Source organism: Setaria viridis, chromosome 9 (genome assembly GCF_005286985.2).
Source record: "Setaria viridis chromosome 9, Setaria_viridis_v4.0, whole genome shotgun sequence".
NCBI classification, from domain to species: domain Eukaryota; kingdom Viridiplantae; phylum Streptophyta; class Magnoliopsida; order Poales; family Poaceae; genus Setaria; species Setaria viridis.
Window position 1 is genome coordinate 5003796 of NC_048271.2, and position 25011 is coordinate 5028806.

General features: G+C 50.6%; 3 protein-coding genes across 3 annotated transcripts; 2 read left to right on the plus strand and 1 right to left on the minus strand.

The window, feature by feature from the left end:
- The first annotated feature begins 674 nt into the window (after positions 1-674).
- Positions 675-3763, plus strand: LOC117835351 (probable receptor-like protein kinase At5g61350). The gene has a single exon (XM_034714715.2). The coding sequence runs from the start codon at positions 955-957 to the stop codon at positions 3511-3513; it is 2559 nt and encodes an 852-aa protein (XP_034570606.1). The 5' UTR covers positions 675-954; the 3' UTR covers positions 3514-3763.
- Positions 3764-4694: 931 nt separating this feature from the next.
- On the minus strand, positions 4695-6994 carry LOC117835353 (origin of replication complex subunit 5). The gene is made up of 4 exons (XM_034714716.2): positions 6093-6994; positions 5503-5928; positions 5102-5414; positions 4695-5020 (listed from the first exon to the last, which is right to left on the minus strand). The coding sequence occupies exons 1-4, from the start codon at positions 6869-6871 to the stop codon at positions 4970-4972; spliced, it is 1569 nt and encodes a 522-aa protein (XP_034570607.1). The 5' UTR covers positions 6872-6994; the 3' UTR covers positions 4695-4969.
- A 13567-nt stretch (positions 6995-20561) lies between these two features.
- Positions 20562-22714, plus strand: LOC140221505 (uncharacterized). The gene is made up of 3 exons (XM_072291212.1): positions 20562-20735; positions 21230-21763; positions 21998-22714. Exons 1-3 carry the CDS (start codon positions 20562-20564, stop codon positions 22712-22714), a joined length of 1425 nt encoding a protein of 474 aa, XP_072147313.1.
- Positions 22715-25011: the final 2297 nt, after the last annotated feature.

A 25011-nucleotide genomic window follows, 5' to 3' on the forward strand; every position in this document is an offset into this window, starting at 1 on the left:
TACAGCTGCAGCTGTCCAACATGAAATCGGACATTATTTTGGACCAAAGTCACAAAGGTGCACCCTGTCTAGTTCAGCACATATAAATAAAATCAGAATGCCAAATACTCTTTGTTAGACCATAATAATCGATCATGTACAGGCAGATGGCTAATGACTTGGGTTGCATGATTTGCTGGAATAATGTCTGCATGACAAGGAACAAAATGAAAAAAAAGAAGAAGATGATGCTATCCAAGGCATTGCACAGGAAGATCAAGTTTGTGATTCCTGAAAGATATGCAAGCATAGTAACAAAGATAACTGTGTTGGGTTAGCGATGTCGATACAGAAGTAATGGGACACTAAATTTTAGGATAATAATAGCCATCCCTTATAACTGTGTTTGACAAACTAACCTTGTTTTCCAAAGCGACAATTTGATTTGTGATTACTTAAGCCATTAGCTGGGGGCCACAGCCAAGTACCAACCGGTGATTATATTGATTAGTTTTTGTGCTATTACCCTACAACAAACATCACAAGAAAAGAGCTCTCAGATTCCAAATCTTAACCTACTTGAAACAAACCAACACGATACAGCTAACTTTTAAGAAAACTAATGAGTGCAATACCTAGACAGCTCTACTTGAATTATTCCAGCCACAGTATATTGCAGCTATTGGCCTGTAGGCTCCCTTTTCAGAACACATTTAAACATCTACATGCCATCTGTATGAGCTCCGAAAAGAATATTGACGATAATGGTCAGTAACTGATTCAACATGATATTTTGGTAACAACCTGATCCATCTGGACGTGCACTCAACCAATACCATATATCTCAGTAATCAATCAATCCATTCCCTCCAAAAGCCAACCAAAGACCTCAGTCATCCCTGAATCCTTTCCCTCTTCTTCAATCCAGAGACCACTTTCCTCCCCCATGAGAAGTCACCACAAAGTTTTTGCTACATGCTAGTGCTTCTGATGCCAACATCAACAAAGATGGCCAGAAGCATGCTTGAGAGGAAGAGAGTACCAAAGTTCATCATCCTCTCCATCCTTGCCATTATCAGTATAACCAGCACCAATGCAATTGCATCACCGAAGGATTCATTTGTACCTCGAGACAACTACCTCATTAGCTGTGGAGCATCTGGTTCTGTGCAGCTTGATGATGGCAGGACATTCCGTTCTGATCCAGAGTCGGCATCGTTTCTGTCCACCCCAGTGGACATCAAGATCACTGCTAACAATTATCCGGCTGCTGCTTCACCATTATCCCCACTCTATCTGTCAGCAAGAGTTTTTTCGGATGTCTCAACTTATAGTTTCTTTGTCTCGCAGCCTGGTCGCCATTGGATCCGTCTCTACTTCTTACCTATCCCTGACAAACAATACAACCTCACCACAGCTACATTCTCTGTGTTCACTGACAATATGGTTCTTCTCCATGACTTCTCCATCATTGCCAGTCCCCCAAATCCTGTCCTTCGGGAGTATATTGTCGTAACCCAGGGAGACAACTTGAAGATCATTTTCACCCCAAAAAAGGACTCAATAGCATTCATCAATGCTATTGAGGTTGTCTCTGCACCACCCAGCCTAATTCCAAATACCACCAACAGCCTGCCTCCCCAGGAACAATTTGACATCTCCAACAATGCATTGCAGGTAGTCTACCGGCTGAACATGGGAGGTGCACTCGTGACAGCCTTCAATGACACACTGGGCAGGATCTGGTTACCAGATGCACCTTTTTTGAAGCTTGAGGCAGCAGCAAAAGCAGCTTGGGTTCCTCCTAGAACCATCAAGTATCCTGATGACAAGACCATCACACCACTCATTGCTCCAGCATTCATCTACTCAACAGCACAGCAGACTGCCTCGACAAATACCTCGCAAGCAAGATTCAACATAACTTGGGAAATGGAAGCAGAGCCAGGATTCAAGTACCTCATCCGCCTACATTTCTGTGATATTATAAGCAAGGCACTCAATAGCCTCTACTTCAATGTCTACATAAATGGCATGATGGGTGTGTCCAACCTCGACCTCTCAAGCTTGACAATGGGGCTTGCAGTAGCCTACTACCAGGACTTTACTGTGGACTCATCCAGCATCATCAACTCCACCCTTCTAGTGCAGGTTGGCCCGAGCACTACCGACTCCAGCAACACTGATGCCATCCTTAATGGACTTGAAGTCATGAAGATAAGCAACCAAGCAAACAGCTTAGATGGCCTTTTTTCACCAAAAACAAGCTCACAACTTGGTAAGAGGACACTAACCGGCATAGGTCTTGCTTTGGCAGTGATTGCAGCTGCATTGGCCATGGTAATATGCTGCAGGCGAAACCGAAGGCCAGAATGGCAGAAGACAAATAGCTTCCATTCTTGGTTCCTTCCACTCAACTCCAGCCAATCAAGCTTCATGAGCAGCTGCAGCAGGCTCTCCAGAAATCGCTTTGGCTCCACAAGGACCAAGAGTGGTTTTTCGAGCCTGTTTGCATCTAGTGCTTATGGACTAGGCCGCTATTTCACCTTCGCTGAAATTCAGAAAGCCACAAAAAACTTTGAAGAAAAGGATGTCCTTGGTGTTGGTGGTTTTGGAAAAGTTTATCTTGGTGTTCTTGAGGATGGCACAAAGCTGGCTATCAAGCGAGGCAATCCATCTTCTGATCAAGGTATGAATGAGTTCCTGACTGAAATTCAAATGTTGTCAAAGCTACGTCACCGACACCTGGTTTCACTCATTGGTTGCTGTGATGAGAATAATGAGATGATCCTGGTTTATGAGTTCATGTCAAATGGTCCATTGAGGGATCATCTCTATGGTGGTACGAACCTGAAGCCTCTCTCTTGGAAGCAACGCCTAGAAATTAGCATTGGGGCGGCAAAGGGCCTGCATTATCTTCATACAGGTGCAGCTCAGGGCATAATTCACCGTGATGTCAAGACTACCAACATTCTCCTTGATGAAAATTTTGTGGCCAAGGTTGCTGATTTTGGCCTATCAAAAGCTGCTCCATCCCTTGAGCAAACCCATGTCAGCACTGCTGTCAAAGGAAGCTTTGGCTACCTTGATCCAGAGTACTTCAGACGTCAACAGCTAACGGAGAAATCAGATGTATACTCTTTTGGGGTGGTACTCTTTGAGGTGTTGTGTGCAAGGCCAGCCATCAACCCAGCACTTCCAAGAGACCAAGTGAACCTCGCAGAATGGGCCCTTACATGGTACCGCAAGGGAGAGCTTAATAAAATAATTGATCCTCACATTGCAGGACAAATCAGGCCTGATTCACTTGAGATGTTTGCTGAGGCTGCTGAGAAATGCCTTGCTGACTATGGAGTTGACCGTCCATCAATGGGAGACGTTTTGTGGAAACTTGAATTTGCCTTGCAACTTCAAGAAAAGGGTGATGTTGTTGATGGAACCAGCAATGGGATCCCAATGAAGAGCTTCAATGCTTCAAGCTTAGATGACATGGAGAAACCTAGCAGTGCAATGCCGCCTGTTCAAGGAAGATAACAGTATCGTTGCACCACCAAAATCTGCAACTATCATAATGCAGTATTGCATTTTTATTGTCCATTCAGGGAAAATGATGCAGGCTCCTGACATAAAGCCATACATTATTTTTGTTTCTACTTTGAACATCTAGTTGTTGTGTAGTATCATTAAGGTTATATCAGATGAAATAGAGAGCATTGCGGAGCTGTTTGTAAACTAAACTGTAACATCGGATTCTTAATTTTAATTATTCTTGGAGATAAAGTAATTCCTTTGTCTACTGGACTTAATTCCCTGTATCATACATACCCTACTGCACCACATAAAAAATGTTGGGCCAAAAGGCACATCCTAATGCGCCACAATTTCTTAGGTAGTAAGAGGCATTTAAAAGCATGGTGATATGTTTGCATCATGCAGCCCTATCAGGTTGCCGTAGCTTAAAAGATATTATTGTAATTATTATGTACGACTTAATGAATAGCACTTATTACAGATCTTCACAACAAATTGAAAAATATGTATAGGATATACATTTTAGATAATATTTCATTAGACTGAATGGCTTACAAGGAAAGGATCATACCTTGTCTGTACCAGTTAACTTGGACAAGCAAGAACACCATGAATCAGTACATCAAAGAGCGCGATCATCTGCCAATGTTAAACTTCGAACCAGATACTGAGAGGGATTGGGGATATGCACTGCTTTTGATAGCTATTTTAAATGTCACACTAGTAAAAACAATCAGCCTGCAAATAACACAATGAGCTACACCAAAAAAGGGTAGTTTGGAGTTACTGTTGTTTGATCAATCACTTAATTATATATTACGTGCAGCCAAAGGAGCTCAATTGATTGCATAAGGTTGGTCTAAGTGTGACAAACATGACTAAAATATTTTTACAATGATGTGGATTTTACTAGGGAAGGCATAATTTTTTTTTAGAAAAAAAGGTGATACAATTGGAGGTTTGTGAATGGAAAATAAAATACTGACTTACATACAGATAAATACAGAAATATTGTACAAAGTGGCACTGATGTTTCAGACAGAATTATGGTGCCACACAAAAGTAGTTGTTGATATGATGCCACTGCATTCAAATATTTTAGAAAAGAACATCTAGTAATATAAACAAACATTGCAACATTCAATTGCTAGTGGTTCTTTTCTTTCTTTCTGAAGCACAAGTAGTCAACAAAATGCTACTTCTGAGGCATTTCAATGAAGCTCAGAAATGTTCAGTTGCCATTAGAACCAGGACTGGGTACCATACTCAATGTCTCCATGTATGAGCGAGAAATGAGATGAAAGAAAGTCAAGAAACTAAAGAACATGGGGCATCTAGCAATTTCTGTCCCTCGATGCTCTACCATCAAAGAAACTAGACAGATCTCAGGAAGCTATTACAATAGAATCTAAAGGCAACAATACGAGAGTTGTTACAGCCTAGACTAAGGATGCAAAGGCTATCTTCTGTAGATATACTTCGAGAGGGGAAAACTAACACTCCTGGCAACCTGTAAATAATATGACAAAGAAATCACAAAATGATCATAACACAACCAGTGTCATAAAGATGAATCTTACAAGAAGCTAACCTTGAGAGCTAAATCTTCATCAATGTTAGATCGATATCTAGCTGAGCCTTCTAGTGGGCAGCTCCGGCTTTTGGAGAGGAAATTCGAATTGCACAGTGTTGACAATTGCAAAAGAACATCTGACATCAAACCAGTCATTCCACTTCCATTCATCATACTATCAGGACATTCAACATCATTGAGAGCATCTTCTGACACTGATGTAATGCACTGAAATATAGCCAAGAGCCTCTCAAGAGGAAATGTACCAGGGCCTTTCATAAGCATCTCTTCAACCATGGTGTCCTTCATATTCATCGAGGCCTGAGAGCTCCTATACCAAGAACAATGATGTAAGCATTTAATAACTGATAAGATAATTAAAATTTTGGCAAGTCAAGAGATGACATCAGGTGGCATACTTTCTCTTGCGCCTATGATTATCCGACCCTCCAGTTGAATCGAACAAAGCTGCATCAAGAGTAGCTGGGTTCCTTGAAGCCAGGAAAGCTGACAATAGCAAGTATTTCGCAGAAACAGACATGTGAAACTCCAATTCAGTTGACAAACTATCTCTACTGCCGAACTGCCTTTTAGTGCTGGCCTTCCCACCAGAATTGCCATCCTTGAATTGATCCACAGAAGCCCTCATGGGAACACTGAATGTCTCGTTCAAAGCAACAGCCAAATGTGGTTGAATATGTTCAAACAACCTCCTCTTAATGCTCTCATCCGGAACTGCCTCCAAATCCCCTAGTGGTTCACAATACCTCCTGAAAAGTGGCTCCAGTGCAGCCCCCAATTCATCAACCCTCCTTGTTACCCGGAATAATGGCGTCAGCGCCACACTGCCAAGCAACAAGAGGAATGGAAAAAAAAATAGCACGATTTAGTAATCCCAATCCAACCATGCTGCTGAGGCATTACCAAACCATGCCAAATATACTGCTTGCTATTTGATTCTACCCGGGATCAAATTAACACAAAGCCAGAATTATGATGCATCCCTTACCTAAGGAATGATGCGTACAGCTTCGGATTAGGATGGCCTCGAATCAGGATATCGCGGACTTCGTCCACTGTGTAATCCGGGAAGTAAATGTGATTCGGTTCAACAGAGCCAGTCATGGAGTAGTAGGCATCAGGCGTTGCACTGCTTACATAGACGAGCACGACCTGAGGCAACCGGAGGAGATCATGGAGGCGGAGGATGAGGGCGAGAAGCTGGCCGCCCTTTTCCCAGCTCCTAACAACCTCCAAGTTATCGAACACCAGATACACGGCCTCGCCCTGGGCGCAGAGTCCAGCAAGGGCGTCGCGGAGGGCGGCGACGAAGTCCGAGGGCTTGTCGGGGACGCGCTGGCGAGATGAGGCGGAGGACGACGGCGGCGGGCTGAGTTGGGAGAGGAGGGACGCGAAGAGCGCACGAGGGGACGGGAGGGAGCGCAGTGCGGCGTATGCGACGCGCTGCGGACGGGGGCGAATGTGGCGGAGCGCGAGGAGGAGCGCGCGCGTCTTCCCCGTGGCGGCGCCCCCGTAGAGGAGCAAAGGGAGCGCCGGCGCCGGCGCCAGGAGCCGGAGGAGGTCCGAAGCCTGCGCGCGGCGGCCGGGCAACGCCTCGAGGAGCACGTTGATGGAGCTCCGCTCATCCTCCCCCTCCTCCTTCGCGGCGGCGGGGATGAGTTGGCGCCTGGGCGTGGATTTGGGCCTGGATTTGGACGGGGAGGCGGGATCGGACACGGAGCCGGCGGACGAGCGGGTGGTGCGGCGCGGGGTGACAGGCTGCGACATCTCGGATGGGGAAGGCGGCGGGCGGCACGCGGCGCGGATGTCGTCGGAACCCTAGGCGGCGAGAGGCGGGGAGCGGGTGGGAGGGGAACGGGCGAACGGCGAGCGGCAACCGGGAGTGGGGAATTTTTTGGGCGCGCGCCGGAGAGCGTCGTGGGCGCCTGGGCGGGAAGCTGCGGCGGCGGGTGTCGGTGCGGAAGCGGCACGGATGGGCTGGTCTCGCGTGGCCTTAAGGGCGATTTGATTACGAGCCGAAAATTGACGGACCGCTTAATGGGCCGGCAGTTCGCTCACACGGGCTGACGTGGGCCAACAACGCGCACTAGCAAATTGTTGGGCTGGGGGAATGGCAAGGTCCAGAATCCGAGATGTTTCTGGGCATTTCCGCATCTGAAATTCTGAATCACTCGCCCACTGCTATATCGGTATGTCCCGTTGATAGTTGAGCATTGTAGTTACTTTGTACGATTTGATGTAGGTCAAATTGCACATGGAATGGGTTTCTCTGACAACAAGAATTACACACCGCAGATTTTTCATACTTTAAAGAAACAAGGTATGTTTTTTTTTCTTGAAAGAGAGGCGCATTCAAATTTTCGAGGGAATTTGTAACATGAGGTTCGTAGTCAGTAGAGCTCGTGCTAGGTTTCTTCACAAATAGCCTCATGCTAATATCCTCCAAATTCCAAAACGTGGGTAAAATTATCTTATCCTGCCGGCCAAAGAGCATTTTGTTACTACTAGAAAACGATAGAAGCCAAAAACTCGCAGTTAGCATGCTCCGTATGTTTAACAATAACATGCATTCCAGTTGACCAAGTCTAACTCTAGCAGGTTTGTAGGGTCTTTGGGCATGTTCGCTTGAGATTCTCTGGTGGGCTGCAGCTGTTGCTGTAGAGCCCAGCCGTTCGATTGCGGCCCAAACAGTAACAGCCCAGCAGCCCGCCGAACAGTTGCGCTTATTTTTTAGGCCGCGTTCGCACCGCGTCTCCGCCTGGCTCCTCCCCCCGACAACAGCCTTTTCCCCGTCTCCTGTCGCCTCCCACCGACGCCCCGCACTTCGCCTGGCACCGCCGCCCACCCCGCCTCCGCCCGGCCCCTCCCCCGCCGCCGCCGCCCTCCACCCCGCCGTCGCTGCCCCACCCAGCTCCGCCGTCGTCGCCCGCCCACGAATCCGCCGCCGCCCATCCCGCCTTCGCCTGGCCCTCCCCCACTGCCCTCCGGCCCGCCGTCGTTGCCCGCCCACGGATCCGCCGCCGCCCACCGCGCCTTTGCCCAGCCCCTGCCCCGCCGCCGCCCTCCGCCCCACCGTTGCCGCCCCACCCATCTCCGTCGTCGTCGTTCACCCGATCCGCCGCCGCCCACCCCGCCTCCGGCCGGCCCCTCCCCCGTCGCCAGCCGGCCCGCCGACGCTGCCCTCCGCCCTGCCATCGTCGCCCGCCCGCCCACGGAGCTGCCGGCGCAAGGGCAGGAAATCACGTCTGGATCCACTGGCGCCAGTGGCTCCCCGGCATCGCTGGATTGGTACCTTCATTTGGCCATTTTGCATCTTACGATCTCATAGTTTCTCTCTTGATACATGGTTCCATCCTTATTCCTTGTGTTAGACATGTTTAATTTTAGTACAAATGATTCGGTTAACTGAAAGTGTTGATTTAGTTTAAACAACAAACTGAAAATGTTGATTTAGTTGAAGGAACAAACTGAAAATATTGATTAATTCTGTAGTCTTTCTCTGAACAAAGCTCTGACGGCACAAAGAGAGGCGCCAAAGTGAGCTCCCTCTGGTTGTTGCTCTTCACAGAACTGGGGACTGCAGCATCTGCAAAGGACATTGTATCAGTAAGTTTACGACTTATTCCTTAAACTTGCAGCTTCCAGCGTATAGAATGGAACTATAATTACCATTCTCTGTCAAGGGTATGTTGTAAACCTCATCGTCCATCGTTAGGGATGCTTGTGTCAAAACAACAGACGACCCTTTAGTTTCATTTGCCACGGTAGCTGGGCAATGAAGTGTGACTAAACCTGTGATGTCAGTTGCAGAGGTGTTCGCACAATGTTCAGAGCTAGAGTCCAGGTAGACATTGAAGTCAAGCGATTCATCTTGTGAGAGTATGATTCAGTTAAGGATCTGCTTTGCACAATATTGTTCACATAACAAAATAACAAGGAAAATGCTTTTATGTTTTCTTCAAAAGAGAACTGAACTCATTCTAAAGATCATGAAATCTATGCTCAGCTTCTTAGAAATTCATCAGTGCAGCTTCTTTAGGATAAGCTTGTATGTGCAGTTCTCTTCTATTCGTCTTGTGTGTGAAAATGTTAATAAAATATTTCTGCAGAAGAAAATTTTCATCTGTGCTTGGAATGTTGGGAACCACTGCACATCTTTTCTAGGTTACTACTGATGTTGTGAAAAATATCAAATTTTATTTGAAGGATAAGAAAGGTAGCTGCATTTAGAATGCAGAGAAAATCTTTTTAGTTTCCTTATCCAGGAGGTACACATGCATTACCATTTGTTTTTAGTTGATTTCTGGAAAAAGAAAAGGAAACTAAAAAGATTTTCTACATCATCATGGTCTCCACCTGAAGCCCGTCGCTACGAGCTGCATAGAACTCCTGCAAGACGCAAGCACAACGAGGCAAGCATCAGTTCCACCTCATTTGTGCACATTCTGATAAATCATATTTCCTATCTTGCATGTTGTCTTTGCTACTGCGTGTGTGCCATACAAACCTTGTAGTTAGGAAGGCATATGATTCAAACTTGCACACAGATGGATGCAGGCCGTACCAACTAGGATGATAACACTACAAAAATATTCCTGGACCTCTGCATTGATGAGAAGAATAAGCTCAACTACAACAAAAAGGGCCTAACTAAGCTAGGTTGGCACAACCTATACACAAATTTTAAACAACAGACGGGTAGGAAATATTCCTGCAAACAGCTTCAGAACAAATTTAATGCCTTTAAGAGGCAGTACAAGGATTGAAGAAAACTAAAGGACAAGAGTGGTACCGGGTGGAACAACAGTACCCGCACCATCGATTGCGATGATGAATGGTGGACAACCCGAATTGAGGTAACTACTTTTCATTCTAATAATTACTGCTTCCTATCATTTATCTTCTTGTTGGGGGGAAATATTAACGACCTCCTTATGCCCCTTAAACAAAGGTCATAAGGGTCTGGGTCCACCTGCGGCGACAGTGACCTCCGCCGACTCAGCATGGACAGGGAGCATCCCACTTTGTTTCGCCCGACCCATGGTCCCAGGGTCGGACACGCCCGACCCCTCACCGCTAAGTGTTGGGATACGAGGTAGGCTACGCTAGCGCAAATCAAAATTTCTACCGCGTATAACCAGGAAGAACTACCGTATAAGGATCACGGGATTACCACTCGACGCACTACTGGTGCGGAAGATGTAGATATGCGTCGATGCAGTGAAGACGATCACGTAGTCGTACGTAGTCGATCACGTCCAGCAGCTCCTCAGCAGCTCGTCCACGTGCACAGCAAGATCGCCTCCGGTACCGCGGCTCGTCGTCGGCTCGTCGTGGCTCGTCGGCGGCTCGTCGTGGCTTGTCGGCGGCTCGTCGATGGCTCGTCCAAGTGCTACAGGCGCAACACCTCCAAGGTATCCACACGTGCAGGGAGGAAGCGTCGCAAGCCGGACTGCTAGATCCGCGAGTTGCAACAGGCGAGGGCGTGGGAGGCGCGGCAGGTGTGTTTTGCCAAAAGGTGTCAACCCTAGGGCGCCCCCACCCCTCTATTTATAGAGGTTCCTGATGGGCCTCTGGATCCGAGGCCCATTAGTACTCCTAAACCTAATCCAACTCGGATCAGATCCGAATTGGGCTTCCAACCCCTTAAGTGTGTGACCCTATGGGTTCGGATACGTATAGACATGTCCCGAGTACTCCTACTCGGCCCAATAGTCGGTAGCGGCCTCTAGCAAGACGTGCCAACTCCTATACGCACACGAAGATCATATCAGACGAACCATCACAACATAATATACATGCTATTCCCTTTGCCTCACGATATTTGGTCTAGCTTCAAGCCGACCGCTCTTTCTCGATCCTGTGATTCGGAATCCCTTTGTAGGTTAAATCTTAACCGTACGTAGCATGGCCATGCATTTTCGGATCCGATCACTCGAGGGGCCCAGAGATATCACTCTCAATCAGAGAGGGGCAAATCCCATCTTGATTGACCATGTCTCATAGCATGCTTCTTGACAAACCCGAAAGCTACCTTTATAACTACCCTGTTACGGCGTAGCGTTTGATAGCCCCTAAGTAGGTCGATCCACATCTAGAATACATGCGACAATCTCAGGTCTAAGGACAAAGCGTATATGTTGTTTAAAGAGAGAACTACTTCTCGCGTTGGGTCAGTCCTAACACATGTCTCCACATGTGTCCACATTATTAGTTCAACATCTCCATGTCCATGACTTGTGAAACATAGTCATCAACTAATACATGTGCTAGTCTAATATTCATGTGTGTCCTCACATGAACTCCGACTAGGGACAACTTTAGAATAACCATACAAGTAAAGAGTTTCACATACAATTCACATAATTGCAAATCAATTCAAGTAGCCTTTAATGGATATTCAATGAACACAACATACAAATCATGGATACAAATGGAATATCATCATCTCTATGATTGCCTCTAGGGCATACCTCCAACAGTCTCCCACTTGCACTAGAGTCAATCTAGAAGGTACCTAATACCCATAGCTCTTACATGCGCATCATGCTTAGCCTGCGGGAGTGGTTTTGTCAACGGATCAGAAATGTTCAGATCCGTGTGTATTTTGCATATCTTGATCTCACCCCGGTTAACGAAGTCTCGAATGAGATGAAATCGCCGCATTACGTGTTTGTTCTTCTGGTGGTTCCTTGGCTCCTTTGCTTGCGCAATTGCCCCATTGTTATCACAGTAGAGATTCAATGGGCTGGACGCATTCGGGAACACACCAAGCTCAATGAGGAAATTCCTTATCCAAACACCTTCCTTCGCGGCTTCCGAAGCCGCGATGTACTCGGCTTCTGTCGTAGAATCGGCCACCGTCTCCTGCTTGGAACTCTTCCAACTAACAGCACCACCATTTAGCGTGAACACAAATCCTGATTGTGACTTTGAATCATCTCTGTCGGTCTGGAAACTAGCATCGGTGTAACCTGTTACAACGAGCTCCTCCTGACCTCCATAGACGAGGAACATATCTTTAGTCCTTCTCAAGTACTTAAGAATGTTTTTCACCGCTGTCCAGTGACTCTCACCTGGATCAGATTGGTGTCTGCTTGTCATACTTAGCGCATATGAAACATCTGGGCGAGTACTTATCATTGCATACATGATAGATCCAATAGCCGAGGCATATGGCACTCTACTCATGCGATCCCGCTCATCAGCAGTCGAAGGACACTGAGTCTTGCTGAGATGTATGCCATGTGACATAGGCAAGAACCCTTTCTTTGCCTCTTCCATGCTGAACCGCTTCAACACTTTGTCAATATAAGTATCTTGGCTCAAACCTATAAGCCTTCTCGATCTATCTCTATAGATCTTAATGCCCAGAATATATGCCGCTTCCCCTAAGTCCTTCATCGAAAAACTATTTTTCAGTGAAGTCTTTACGGACTCAAGCATAGGAATGTTATTTCCAATCAGTAATATGTCATCCACATATAAGATTAGAAATACTACAGAGCTCCCACTAACCTTCTTGTAAACACAAGACTCTTCTTCGTTCTTGGTGAAGTCAAACCCTTTGACCACTTCATCAAAACGAATGTTCCAACTCCTAGATGCTTGCTTCAATCCATAAATGGATCTCTGAAGCTTGCATACCTTTCCAGCATTTTTCGGATTGACAAAACCCTCGGGCTGTATCATATACACGTCCTCAGCTAGGTTTCCATTCAGGAAAGCTGTCTTGACATCCATCTACCATATCTCATAATCGAAATATGCAGCTATAGCTAGAATAATCCGAATGGACTTAAGCATCACTACGGGCGAGAAGGTCTCGTCGTAGTCAACTCCTTGAACTTGTCGAAAACCTTTTGCGACAAGTCGTGCTTTATAGATGTGAACATTTCCATCCATGTCCTTTTTCTTCTTATAGATCCACTTGCAGTCTATGGCTTTAACACCATCAGGCGGGTCAACCAAGTTCCAAACTTGATTGTCTCCCATGGACTCTATTTCGGATTGCATGGCACTCTGCCATTTTTCGGAGTCTGGGTCCATCATTGCTTCTGCATATGTCGCAGGCTCATTATTGTCCAACAATAATATTTCCCGCATTTCGCGGAGCCTTGCCGACCTTCGTGGTTGTGGCGGTGCTTCTCTTGCCATGGGTATCTCAACTTGTTCTGCTACGTTAGCATCACTCATTGATTCTTGCCCGATTGGCTCATCTTGAACTTCTTCAAGATGCACTGTCTTTCCACTCTTTTCTCCTTTGAGAAACTCTTTCTCTAGGAAAACCCCATTCCGAGCGACAAACACTTTGCCTTCTGATCGGTTGTAGAAATAATATCCCAAAGTTTCCTTTGGATATCCCACAAAAATGCACTTATCCGACTTGGGTGTTATCTTGTCCGACTGAAGTCGCTTGACAAACACTTCACATCCCCAAATCTTTAGAAAAGACAAACTAGGAACCTTTCCAGTCCATATCTCATATGGTGTCTTAACAACGGATTTAGATGGTACCCTATTTAGTGTGAAAGCTGCTGTTTCTAGAGCGTATCCCCAAAATGACAACGGTAGGTCCGACTGGCTCATCATTGATCGAACCATGTCTAACAAAGTTCGATTACGTCGCTCGGACACACCGTTTCTCTGAGGTGTTCCAGGCGGCGTAAATTGTGGAACAATTCCGCAACTCTTTAGATGATTGCTAAACTCGTGGCTCAAATACTCGCCTCCACGATCAGATCGTAAGGCCTTAATTTTCTTGCCACGCTGATTTTCAACTTCATTCTGAAATTCCTTGAACTTTTCAAAGGTTTCAGACTTGTGCCTCATCAAGTAGACATAGCCATATCTACTAAAATCATCAGTGAAAGTTATGAAGTATTGGAATCCTCCTCTAGCCGTCGTGCTCATTGGTCCGCATACATCACTATGTACGAATTCCAACAAGTCTACTGCTCTCTCAGGAAATCCTGTGAAAGGCGTCTTGGTCATCTTGCCTAGCAAGCAAGCCTCACATGTCTCGTATGATTCAAAATCAAACGAAGTTAGAAGTCCATCAGAATGGAGCTTCTTCATGCGCTTTTCACTTATATGACCCAAACGACAATGCCACAAGTAGGTAGGACTCAAATCATTAGGCCGAGACCTTTTAGCACTTACATTACAGACAGGTGAACCATCAAGATTTAAAACAAATAATCCATTCACAATGGGTGCAAAAGCCATAAACATATTATTCTTAGAGATCACACAACCATTGTTTTCACTCGCAAATGAATAACCATCCTTCATCAAACATGAAGGAGACAAAATGTTTCGACTTAAACTAGGAACAAAATAACAATTATTCAACTCCATAATAAATCCTGACGGGAGGTGGAGTTGCATCGTCCCGACGGTCAACGCAGCAACTCTTGCATTATTGACCACGCGGAAATCAACTTCTCCTCTTTCCACGCTTCTACTTCTTATCATTCCCTGCATCGAATTGCAAATATGAGCAACCGATCCGGTATCAAATACCCAAGAATTAATAATCATATCAGCGAGAAATATGTTGTCTATAACATTAACAACAAGCGTACCTGAGGTCGAAGTACTCTTACTTACGCCGTTCTTCAACGAAGCTAGGTACTGCTTGCAGTTTCTCTTCCAGTGACCAAGTTCATGACAGTAAAAGCACTCTTTATCTGGAGCAGGTCCAGCTTTAGCCTTGGGCGCTGGGTTTGGCTTGGACACTCCAGCCTTACCCTTCTTCTTCCAAGAATTGCCCTTCTTCTTGAAGGTAGGCTTGTTCTGTACAGCCATCACATGGCTGGTACTAGCACTTTTCTTAATGTCTACCTCTGCTGTCTTGAGCATACCACACAGCTCATTCAGACCCTTCTCCGTCCCATGCATATGATAGTTCGAGATGAAGTTCCCATAGCTAGGCGGAAGAGATGAAAGAATGAAGTCAGTGGCCAACTCTTTGCCCATTGGGAAGCCCAGCTTCTCCAATCGCTGAGTGTAACCAACCATCTTGATTACATGTGGTCCTACTGCTGCGCCTTCTGCTAACTTGCACTCCAGAAAGGCTTTGGACACATTGAACCTTTCGGTCCTAGCCTGTGTCTGGAACATGTCCTTGAGCGCCACGATCATATCGTGTGCCTCATGATTTGTCTCGAACTGCATCTGCAGCTCGGGCTCCATGCAAGCAAGCATAAGGCAGCTTACCTCAAGATTAGCATCAAATGCCTTCTTGTAAGCAGCCTTAACGGCAGCAGATGCATCATCAACAGGTACTGGTGGTAGTGGGGTGTCTAGAACATCTTCCTTTTTCTCAGCCCTGAGAACAATTCTCAGGTTACGGATCCAATCCGAGTAGTTTGTTCCATTCAACTTGTCCTTCTCAAGGACCGAACGCAAAGCAAACGATGCGGTGGTGTTGCTAGGTGCCATTTAATCTACAACAAAAGTAATGCAAAATACAATAAGACAAACGTATCCATGATAGAGCAAATTACATTAAACTATTTTAACAGAATCTACTCCCACTAAAATCAATATCCCTCTATTGAAACTTAGTGATTCAGGATCCACAACTAACAAGTCTACTAGTGAGCTTTAGCATCACCGCTAGCAAACGAGGTAGATCGGTAAGCAACTTTTGCTAATCATATCACATATGACTCCTGTTGTTGGGTGACATCTCTATGTCTCGGCGCCCAACCTTTATGCCCCAAGGTCCTTAACCGTTAAGATGACCTTGTTAAGCAAACCAACCCTTATGCGTGTAAGTGTCCGACACAAACCCGTCTAGTCAAGGAAAACTAGTGGCACCCTAATTTCATAGACCCACCACTAATTGTACAAGACATGGGACGGTGCAAGTTTTAGTTGGGAGGGCATACTAACTTAAACTTTGTGAGGGATCATTCTACTTCTAACATCACAGCATGCCGAAAGTAAAACATAAACAGAATAGCATTCACATAGTTGTGACACAGTATGTCCCGTTTTCATATGGTGATCTCCATCTCCATAGAACCTGTTCACCATGGTGATCTCCATCTCCATGTTCCATGTGCGCCATCCTCCTGGTGATGAGTCCTCCAAGAACTAGAGCATGCTATTACGCCTAATAGCTAGTAAAGAATCTAGTAATGAAGATTACATAGTTGCTTGGATCATCACAGATTGGTACGCAGACCATTAAATACAATAAAGTGACAACACATATGGCTCCTGCCGTGTTGCCGTACGCGCGACACGCAGGTCACGAATGAGTTACACACATGCATCACATACACAAGGGGGCCATACTGATCACAAGATACATGCATACATCCTGCAAAACAGAGTTAGGCGTCCTAACGTTCCAAACTTCGGAGGCCCGAAACTCCATCTTCCAAGCCGAATTTGGGAAATCTAATTTCGCCGAAAACGGCAAAGCCGTTGAATTTCATGTGTAACTTTTTCTGTAGATCAATTTTCGTATAGAAATCGCCTCGATCCGAGATCGTACCGAAAAGTTACGGCTGATTTACCGAAGCATACGCATACGGCAAAATCCCGACCCCGGCAGTAGATCCCATCTACCATTGCACATCTAATGCGCCTGGCGTATGACCCTGGATCTCGATTCGACCAATCATATTGATCTTCGCTCACTGCAACTAGATTTACATGTATCACTTAAATCCGATGGCGGAAACCGACCGGTAGGAGTATGTCGTTACACTACCATTGCAGCAAGGGCACGAAATCAGGATATAGATCAAACAGAGAACTCGCATATCTCCATATGCACACATCCCGAATCCAAAACTAAGCAGCTACGGCTCTGATACCACTGTTGGGATACGAGGTAGGCTACGCTAGCGCAAATCAAAATTTCTACCGCGTATAACCAGGAAGAACTGCCGTATAAGGATCACGGGATTACCACTCGACGCACTACTGGTGCGGAAGATGTAGATATGCGTCGATGCAGTGAAGACGATCACGTAGTCGTACGTAGTCGATCAACGTAGTCGTACGTAGTCGATCACGTCCAGCAGCTCCTTAGCAGCTCGTCCACGTGCACAGCAAGATCGCCTCTGGTACCGCGACTCGTCGTCGGCTCGTCGTGGCTCGTCGGCGGCTCGTCGATGGCTCGTCCAAGTGCTGCAGGCGCAACACCTCCAAGGTATCCACACGTGCAGGGAGGAAGCGTCGCAAGCCGGACTGCTAGATCCGCGAGTTGCAACAGGCGAGGGCGTGGGAGGCGCGGCAGGTGTGTTTTGCCAAAAGGTGTCAACCCTAGGGCGCCCCCACCCCTCTATTTATAGAGGTTCCTGATGGGCCTCTGGATCCGAGGCCCATTAGTACTCCTAAACCTAATCCAACTTGGATCAGATCCGAATTGGGCTTCCAACCCCTTAAGTGTGTGACCCTATGGGTTCGGATACGTATAGACATGGCCCGAGTACTCCTACTCGGCCCAATAGTCGGTAGCGGCCTCTAGCAAGACGTGCCAACTCCTATACGCACACGAAGATCATATCAGACGAACCATCACAACATAATATACATGCTATTCCCTTTGCCTCACGATATTTGGTCTAGCTTCAAGCCGACCGCTCTTTCTCGATCCTGTGATTCGGAATCCCTTTGTAGGTTAAATCTTAACCGTACGTAGCATGGCCATGCATTTTCGGATCCGATCACTCGAGGGGCCCAGAGATATCACTCTCAATCAGAGAGGGGCAAATCCCATCTTGATTGACCATGTCTCATAGCATGCTTCTTGACAAACCCGAAAGCTACCTTTATAACTACCCTGTTACGGCGTAGCGTTTGATAGCCCCTAAGTAGGTCGATCCACATCTAGAATACATGCGACAATCTCAGGTCTAAGGACAAAGCGTATATGTTGTTTAAAGAGAGAACTACTTCTCGCGTTGGGTCAGTCCTAACACATGTCTCCACATGTGTCCACATTATTAGTTCAACATCTCCATGTCCATGACTTGTGAAACATAGTCATCAACTAATACATGTGCTAGTCTAATATTCATGTGTGTCCTCACATGAACTCCGACTAGGGACAACTTTAGAATAACCATACAAGTAAAGAGTTTCACATACAATTCACATAATTGCAAATCAATTCAAGTAGCCTTTAATGGATATTCAATGAACACAACATACAAATCATGGATACAAATGGAATATCATCATCTCTATGATTGCCTCTAGGGCATACCTCCAACACTAGGCTCCGCCTCGCCCGACCTATGGTCCTAGGGTCGGACACGCCCGACCCCTCGCCGCAAGGCTCCGCCTCGCCCGACCCCGGGCGCAGGGGTCGGACGCATCCAGGCCCACAAGACAAGGATCTGCCTCGCTCGAGGGTGGGCAGAGACCAGCAGACGAGGGCCCAAATCTCGTGGGGCCCCGCCAACCTCGCCATAAATGCGATGCGGCTCCGGCGCGCAGAAAGGTGCCCGCGCTCCTCGACGTGACTCGCCACAGTATTCGAGGGGTACACTGTAGCCACGATCGCACAGGCTACAACGGCACCGTCCTAATCCGTTGCCTCCCCTGTTCGCTGTAGGGCACTCATTACCCACGCCCCCTAGCACAGGAGGGAGCACCGCCCGGTTTCGCGCTTGGTCCGGCGGCAGAGACGTGTCGGCTGCGCCTCCCGGTCAGCACGCAGGGCTACAGAGGTCAGCCGTTGTTGGGGGGAAATATCAACGGCCCCCTAATACGCAGCTTGAGGAAACCAACCTGAAGGCCCGGGCCCATCAAAGCACGATCAAATCATCGCCTCGCCCGACCCAGGCGTCAGGGTCGGGAGCGCCCGACCTCCCACCGCGAAGCCTCCGCCTCGCCCGACTATAACCCCAGGGTCGGGAACGCCCGACCCTATACCGCGCAAGTTCCGCCTCGCCCGACCCCGAGCGAAAGGGTCGGGCGCGTTGAGGGCCACGGGGTCAGAGTCCCCCTCGGATGCGATCCGCGTAAACAGGACAAATCCTGTGGGTCCCCCCGTCGGCCTCACCATAAATGCGCCACAGAGCTGGCAGAACGCAGGGCGACCGCGCCCCTCACGCAACCCGGCGCAAGTACCAGTGCACAACCGGCCTGTGTGAGCTACAGTGCCGGCGGCCGGTTTCTATTCGTCGCAGGGTACTCATGACCTACGACGACCGGAGGCAAGCTAAGGGGCGGCCCCGTCCTCGGGTCCCGCACGCCCTCGGGCCCCGCGCAAGCGGCAAAACAGGCGTGAAGCTCCCCCTCTCTACAAGCCATCGTCAGAGCGGCGGTATCCACCATCCTCCCTAACGGACGGCAAGGCGACGACGAAACCCCCTCATCATGATCTATCCTGATACCTACGAACGTCGAAGTAGCTACCTGCGAAGAGCTACAACACTTGGCATCCGGCGGCCACCCCTTCGGGCATGCACGACGGCACGCGTTCAGGGTCGGCAGGATGTCGGGTGCCAGGGGCCTCCCCCCTTTTTTCCCGCCAGGCCCGCCAGGCCTTTTTACCATCTCACTCTTTACCTTTTACCCGGTCCCAATTGTAACTCCGGCCGGCCCCTTGTGATATAAAAGGCGGAACCTAGAGCCGGAGAACGGGGGAGAGCGAGAGAACGATCGGCATCTCGAGAGATCAACACTCCTCCTAGAACATAAGAGACCTGGGACCAGTCCCTCTCTCGCCTGTCTGTAACCCCCTACTACAGAATCCCCGCGCGGGCAACACGAGCATCCTCGATACTGGACGTAGGGCTCCCTTTGCCCGAACCAGTCTAATCCGTGTCTCCCGTGCAACCATCTGAGGCTCACGCGCATAAAAGAAATTCACTAGTCTAAGTCCTGATCCGCCGATCTCGACAACGACAGTTGGCGCGCCAGGTAGGGGACCTTTGCGCGTAGATCACCAAGTCTCAGATGGCCAATCGCGATCGCAGCTTCGCTCCGGGCTCCCTGATCCGCTTCGGGAGCCTGGGCTTTCTGGCCACCGGGAACGGGATCGAGCTGATCCCTGTCCAAGTCCTGCCCGCTCGTCCTGCCGCCCTCGGCACCACCGCCAGGACGACGACGACGAGCGGTCGGACACCAGCCGGAAGGGCCTCACCAGAAGGATGGCTCTTCGTGCTATGCAACGCCGCGGGGGCTCATGGCCGCCTCCTTACGCGGTCCCTCACCACGTCGTCCGCGAGCAACGAGCTCGTAGGCGTGGCAAGGGCAGCCTCCGACACTAGCTCTAGTAACAAGAATCCTGACCCCTCGCGCGAGTGCTTCATGGCTGACGCGCACTCCGAGGGGTCCAACGGCGATGGTGCCGAGGGGAGGCAACGGCCTCCCCCCTCGCGCGCCGCAGCTACGACTGGGGCCCTACTCAGGGCGCCAGAGGGCTCTCTACTGCCGGAAGAGCACATGGGCGCACGCCGAGAAGTAGAGCACCCCCACCATGAGGGAGGAGCGCGACAACGAGCGCGCGACGTCCAGGAACGCATCTGTGCGGATGGAGAGCGTCCACCGCTCTTCGCCCGCGCCAGCCAGAACGTCGCCGCTGCGGCGGTGCTGCTCCGACAGCTACCCGAGCCGGCAACGCCTGAGGAGCGACGGGCGCGCCAAGAGATGCGTAACCTACTTGAGTGCGCCGCCGTCCAGCAGGCGGAAAGTTCGGCGTCTCGACGACGCGGCCAGAACGCCAGTAGGGCAACGCAGGACGCCCCCCCGGAGCGGCGGGGGGAATCTGTCCATCAACCCCCTCCGGAGGCGAATCCAGCTGCGACCGCCCAGCGAGCACCGCCACTCGCGATAGGCGAGGCACGATCCATCCACCAGCGCGTCGGTCCCGTTCGCGACGCCCGCGACACGCTGAACGCGCGGAGACGTTCCCGCGCGGACAGGGCGGACGGGGCGGACCGTGGCTACCACGTCCACCGTGGCGGACGCTACGACAGCGGGGAGGATCGCAGTCCGAGCCCTGGAGCAACTGGACCTCGAGCCTTCTCTGCGCGCATCCTGAACGCGCCCTTCCAGCCGCGCTTCCGGCAACCTACGAGCTTGGCCAAATACTCGGGGGAGACCAACCCTGGAGTATGGCTCAGCGATTATCGACTCGCATGTCAGGCCGGCGGGGCGGACGATGACCTGTTCATCATCCGCAACTTACCTCTGTTTCTGGCAGACTCCACGAGAGCCTGGCTAGAGCACATCCCTTCAGGACGCATTCGTAACTGGAACGACCTGAAGGAGGTTTTCGTAGGAAACTTCCAAGGGACGTACACTCGCCCTGGCAACTCCTGGGACCTCCGGAGTTGCCGCCAGGGGGCGGAAGAGTCCCTCCGGGATTACATCCGGCGCTTCTCCAGAAAGCGCACCGAGCTCTCCAACGTCGCCGACGCCGACGTCATAGGAGCTTTCCTAGCAGGGACCTCATGCCGGCCCCTCGTCCATGAACTAGGGCGCCGAGGTCCACGAACCACGGAGGAGCTCCTCAACATCACCACTAGCTATGCCTCCGGCGAGGAGGCTGTCGGAGCGATCTTTGATCGTTCCAAAGGCAAGGCAAAGCGGGAAGAGGACGCCGGCGAAGGCACCTCCAACCGCCAGCAACAGAAGAAGAAGAGCAAGCAGCGGCGCGAGGCCCCCCTCGTGGCCGCAGTCGAGCGAAAGCGAGGGCAGCCGCCCCCCGAGGGCACACCCGGCTTCTTCGACAAGTTGCTCGAGGGACCGTGTCCGAACCACGAGTTCCCCGTCAAACACGCCTACAAAGACTGCAACCTCATGAAGAGGTTCTTCGTGGGCAACCCGGTGAAGGGCGATCGGAAACGGAAGCCCGATGAGGAAAAGAAGGGCGACGAGGAGAAGGAAGACGGCTTCCCTAAAGTGGACGGCTGCTTCATGATCTTCGGGGGACCCGCTGCGTACGACACCAGGCGCCAGCACAAGCTAGAGCGTCGGGAGGTTTACGCCGCCGAGCCGGCGACCCCGACTTTCCTGGATTGGTCCGCGCCGGCCATCACCTTCGACAGATCCGACCACCCTGGACGCGTCCGGCATCCAGGGCGCTATCCTCTCGTCGTCGACCCCATCATTGGCACGACGCGTCTCACCAAGGTACTCATGGATGGGGGAAGCGGCCTCAACCTCCTCTACGCTGAAACCCTCGACGCCATGGGGATCGACCGCTCCCGTCTCCGTCCTAGCAAGGCCCCCTTTCATGGCGTTGTGCCAGGGAAGCAGGCGACGCCCCTCGGGCAGATCGACCTGCCCGTCACGTTTGGGACCCCTTCCAATTACAGGAAGGAGGTCCTCACCTTCGAGGTGGTGGGCTTTCACGGAACCTACCACGCCATCTTGGGCCGCCCGTGCTACGCGAAGTTCATGGCAATCCCCAACTACACCTACCTCAAGCTTAAGCTGCCGGGGCCCAACGGAGTCATCTCGGGCGACATGGTGGCCCAGCTTGAGGAAACCGTTGAGGATCGGTCCGACGCCAAGCAGTCAGGAGTCCCCTTCAAGCCCACCGAAGGTATCAAAGAAGTCCCCCTCAATCCCGGTTGTTCCAGCGCAGGGGTGGTGCGAATCAGCGCGGCCCTATCTCCCAAATAGGAAAGCGCGCTCGTCGGCTTCCTCCGCGCAAACAGCGATGTCTTTGCGTGGAAGCCCTCGGACATGCCAGGCATCCCGAGAGAAGTCGCCGAGCATTCCCTGAACATCAGGGCCGGCTCTAAACCGGTGAAGCAGGGCTTGCGCCGTTTCGACGAAGAAAGGCGCAGGGCCATTGGCGAAGAACTCGAAAAGCTCCTGGCGGCTGGCTTCATCAAGGAAGTACACCACCCCGAGTGGTTGGCCAATCCTGTTCTTGTACCGAAAAAGAATGGGAAATGGAGAATGTGTGTCGATTATACTGGTCTCAACAAAGCGTGTCCAAAGGATCCGTTCCCTTTGCCGTGTATAGACCAAATAGTCGACTCGACAGCCGGGTGCGAAACACTCAGCTTCCTCGATGCATACTCCGGCTACCACCAAATCGTGATGAAGGAGGCCGACCAGCTCGCCACCTCCTTCATCACCCCCTTCGGCCCCTACTGCTACGTCAAGATGCCATTCGGCCTCAAAAACGCGGGGGCTACCTTCCAGCGATGTATGCTTAAGTGCTTTGGAGATCTCATCGGGCGAACCGTTGAGGCTTATGTTGACGACATCGTGGTCAAATCCAGGAAGAGCGATCAGCTTGTTCCCGACCTGGAGTTAGCCTTCGAAAGGCTAAGGGATAAGCATATCAAGCTTAACCCAGAGAAATCCGTGTTCGGTGTCCCAAGGGGCATGCTGCTAGGCTTTATCGTCTCCGTACGCGGCATCGAGGCGAACCCGGAGAAGATAGCGGCCATCAGCGGCATGGGGCCGATCCGGAACATGAAGGGAGTGCAGCGCGTCTTGGGATGCTTAGCATCCCTAAGTCGCTTCATCTCGCGCCTCGGCGAGCGAGGACTCCCCCTCTACAGGCTCCTGAAGAAATCCGACCGCTTCGAGTGGACCAGCGAGGCGCAGGAGGCGCTCGACCGGCTCAAGGACCTCCTGACAAAGGCCCCGATCCTGGTTCCGCCGGCCGACGGTGAGACCCTCTTACTCTACGTCGCGGCAACCACCCAGGTGGTCAGCGCGGCCCTCGTGGTGGAGCGGGAGGAGGAGGGGCACACTCTTAAGGTGCAGCGCCCGGTATACTTCATCAGCGAGGTGTTGTCCGAGTCCAAGTCACGATACCCGCAGATCCAGAAGCTCGTCTACGCCGTCCTCATCACGAAGAGGAAGCTGCGTCACTACTTCACCTCCCATCCGGTAACGGTCGTCTCTTCATTCCCGCTTGGTGAGGTCATCCGGAACCCAAATGCAACAGGGAGGATCGCGAAGTGGGCGGTCGAGCTTATGGACCAGGGTATCACCTACGTCCCCCGCACCGCCATCAAATCCCAGGTACTTGCCGATTTCGTGGCTGAGTGGACGGAGGTGCAAACGCCGCCGGTGGCAGAAGAGCAGGAGTTTTGGACGCTGTACTTCGACGGGTCGCTGATGAGGGCCCGCGCCGGAGCGGGCCTCGTTTTCGTCTCTCCGCTGGGTGTACACATAAGGTACATGATTCGCCTCCATTTTCCTGCATCCAACAATGTCGCTGAGTATGAAGCCCTTCTCAACGGGCTTCGCATCGCCATCGAGCTGGGCATCCGTCGACTGGACGTCCGAGGCGATTCCCAGTTGGTCGTCGAACAAGTCATGAAAGAGTGGAGCTGCCATGACCCAAAGATGGCCGCCTACTGCAACGAGGTACGTAAGCTCGAGGACAAGTTCGACGGGCTGGAGCTCAATCACGTCGCGAGGCGCTTCAACGAAGCCGCCGACGAGCTCGCTAAGGCGGCGTCTGGCCGGACGCCCGCCCCCGACGGCGTCTTCGTTAGCGACCAGCTGAAGCCTTCGATCCGCTACCCGGAGCCAGCAGCGGTCGGCGGGGCATGCCCAGCCTCGGGGTCGGGATCCGGGCCAGGAGAGGTCGGCAATACGCCACCTATCCTAGACCCGAACACCCACCCCGAGGGAAACGACGCCGCCCCGCCCGACCCGGCCGCGGAAGCCAAGCCCTCCGACCCCACGGTTATGGAAATCGAGGCGGGTCCCGCGGCGGGGGCCGACCCCCCGACCGATTGGAGAGCCCCATACCTCGGGTACCTTATCCGCGACGTGCTCCCAACTGACAAGACCGAAGCCCGTAGGATCACGCGCCGAGCGAAATCCTTCACCATCATCGACCAAGAGCTTTACAAGCGAAGCCACACGGGGATCCTCCAGCGCTGCATCCCGATCGAGCAGGGAAGGGCGCTGATCCAGGACATCCACGCCGGGGCCTGCGGTCA

Excerpts from the sequence above, each read along its gene's own strand:
- LOC117835351 (XM_034714715.2), top strand. The coding sequence starts at position 955 with ATGCTAGTGCTTCTGATGCCAACATCAACAAAGATGGCCAGAAGCATG.
- LOC140221505 (XM_072291212.1), top strand. The coding sequence starts at position 20,562 with ATGAGGGAGGAGCGCGACAACGAGCGCGCGACGTCCAGGAACGCATCT. Across the intron at positions 20,736-21,229 it reads ACGGGCGCGCCAAGAGATGC|GCCGGCGGGGCGGACGATGA; the intron begins GTAACCTACTTG and ends CTCGCATGTCAG. Across the intron at positions 21,764-21,997 it reads AGGCCCCCCTCGTGGCCGCA|TGCTTCATGATCTTCGGGGG; the intron begins GTCGAGCGAAAG and ends AAAGTGGACGGC.
- LOC117835353 (XM_034714716.2), bottom strand. The coding sequence starts at position 6,871 with ATGTCGCAGCCTGTCACCCCGCGCCGCACCACCCGCTCGTCCGCCGGC. Across the intron at positions 5,929-6,092 it reads CTGTACGCATCATTCCTTAG|TGTGGCGCTGACGCCATTAT; the intron begins GTAAGGGATGCA and ends GTTGCTTGGCAG. Across the intron at positions 5,021-5,101 it reads ATGAAGATTTAGCTCTCAAG|GTTGCCAGGAGTGTTAGTTT; the intron begins GTTAGCTTCTTG and ends TATTATTTACAG.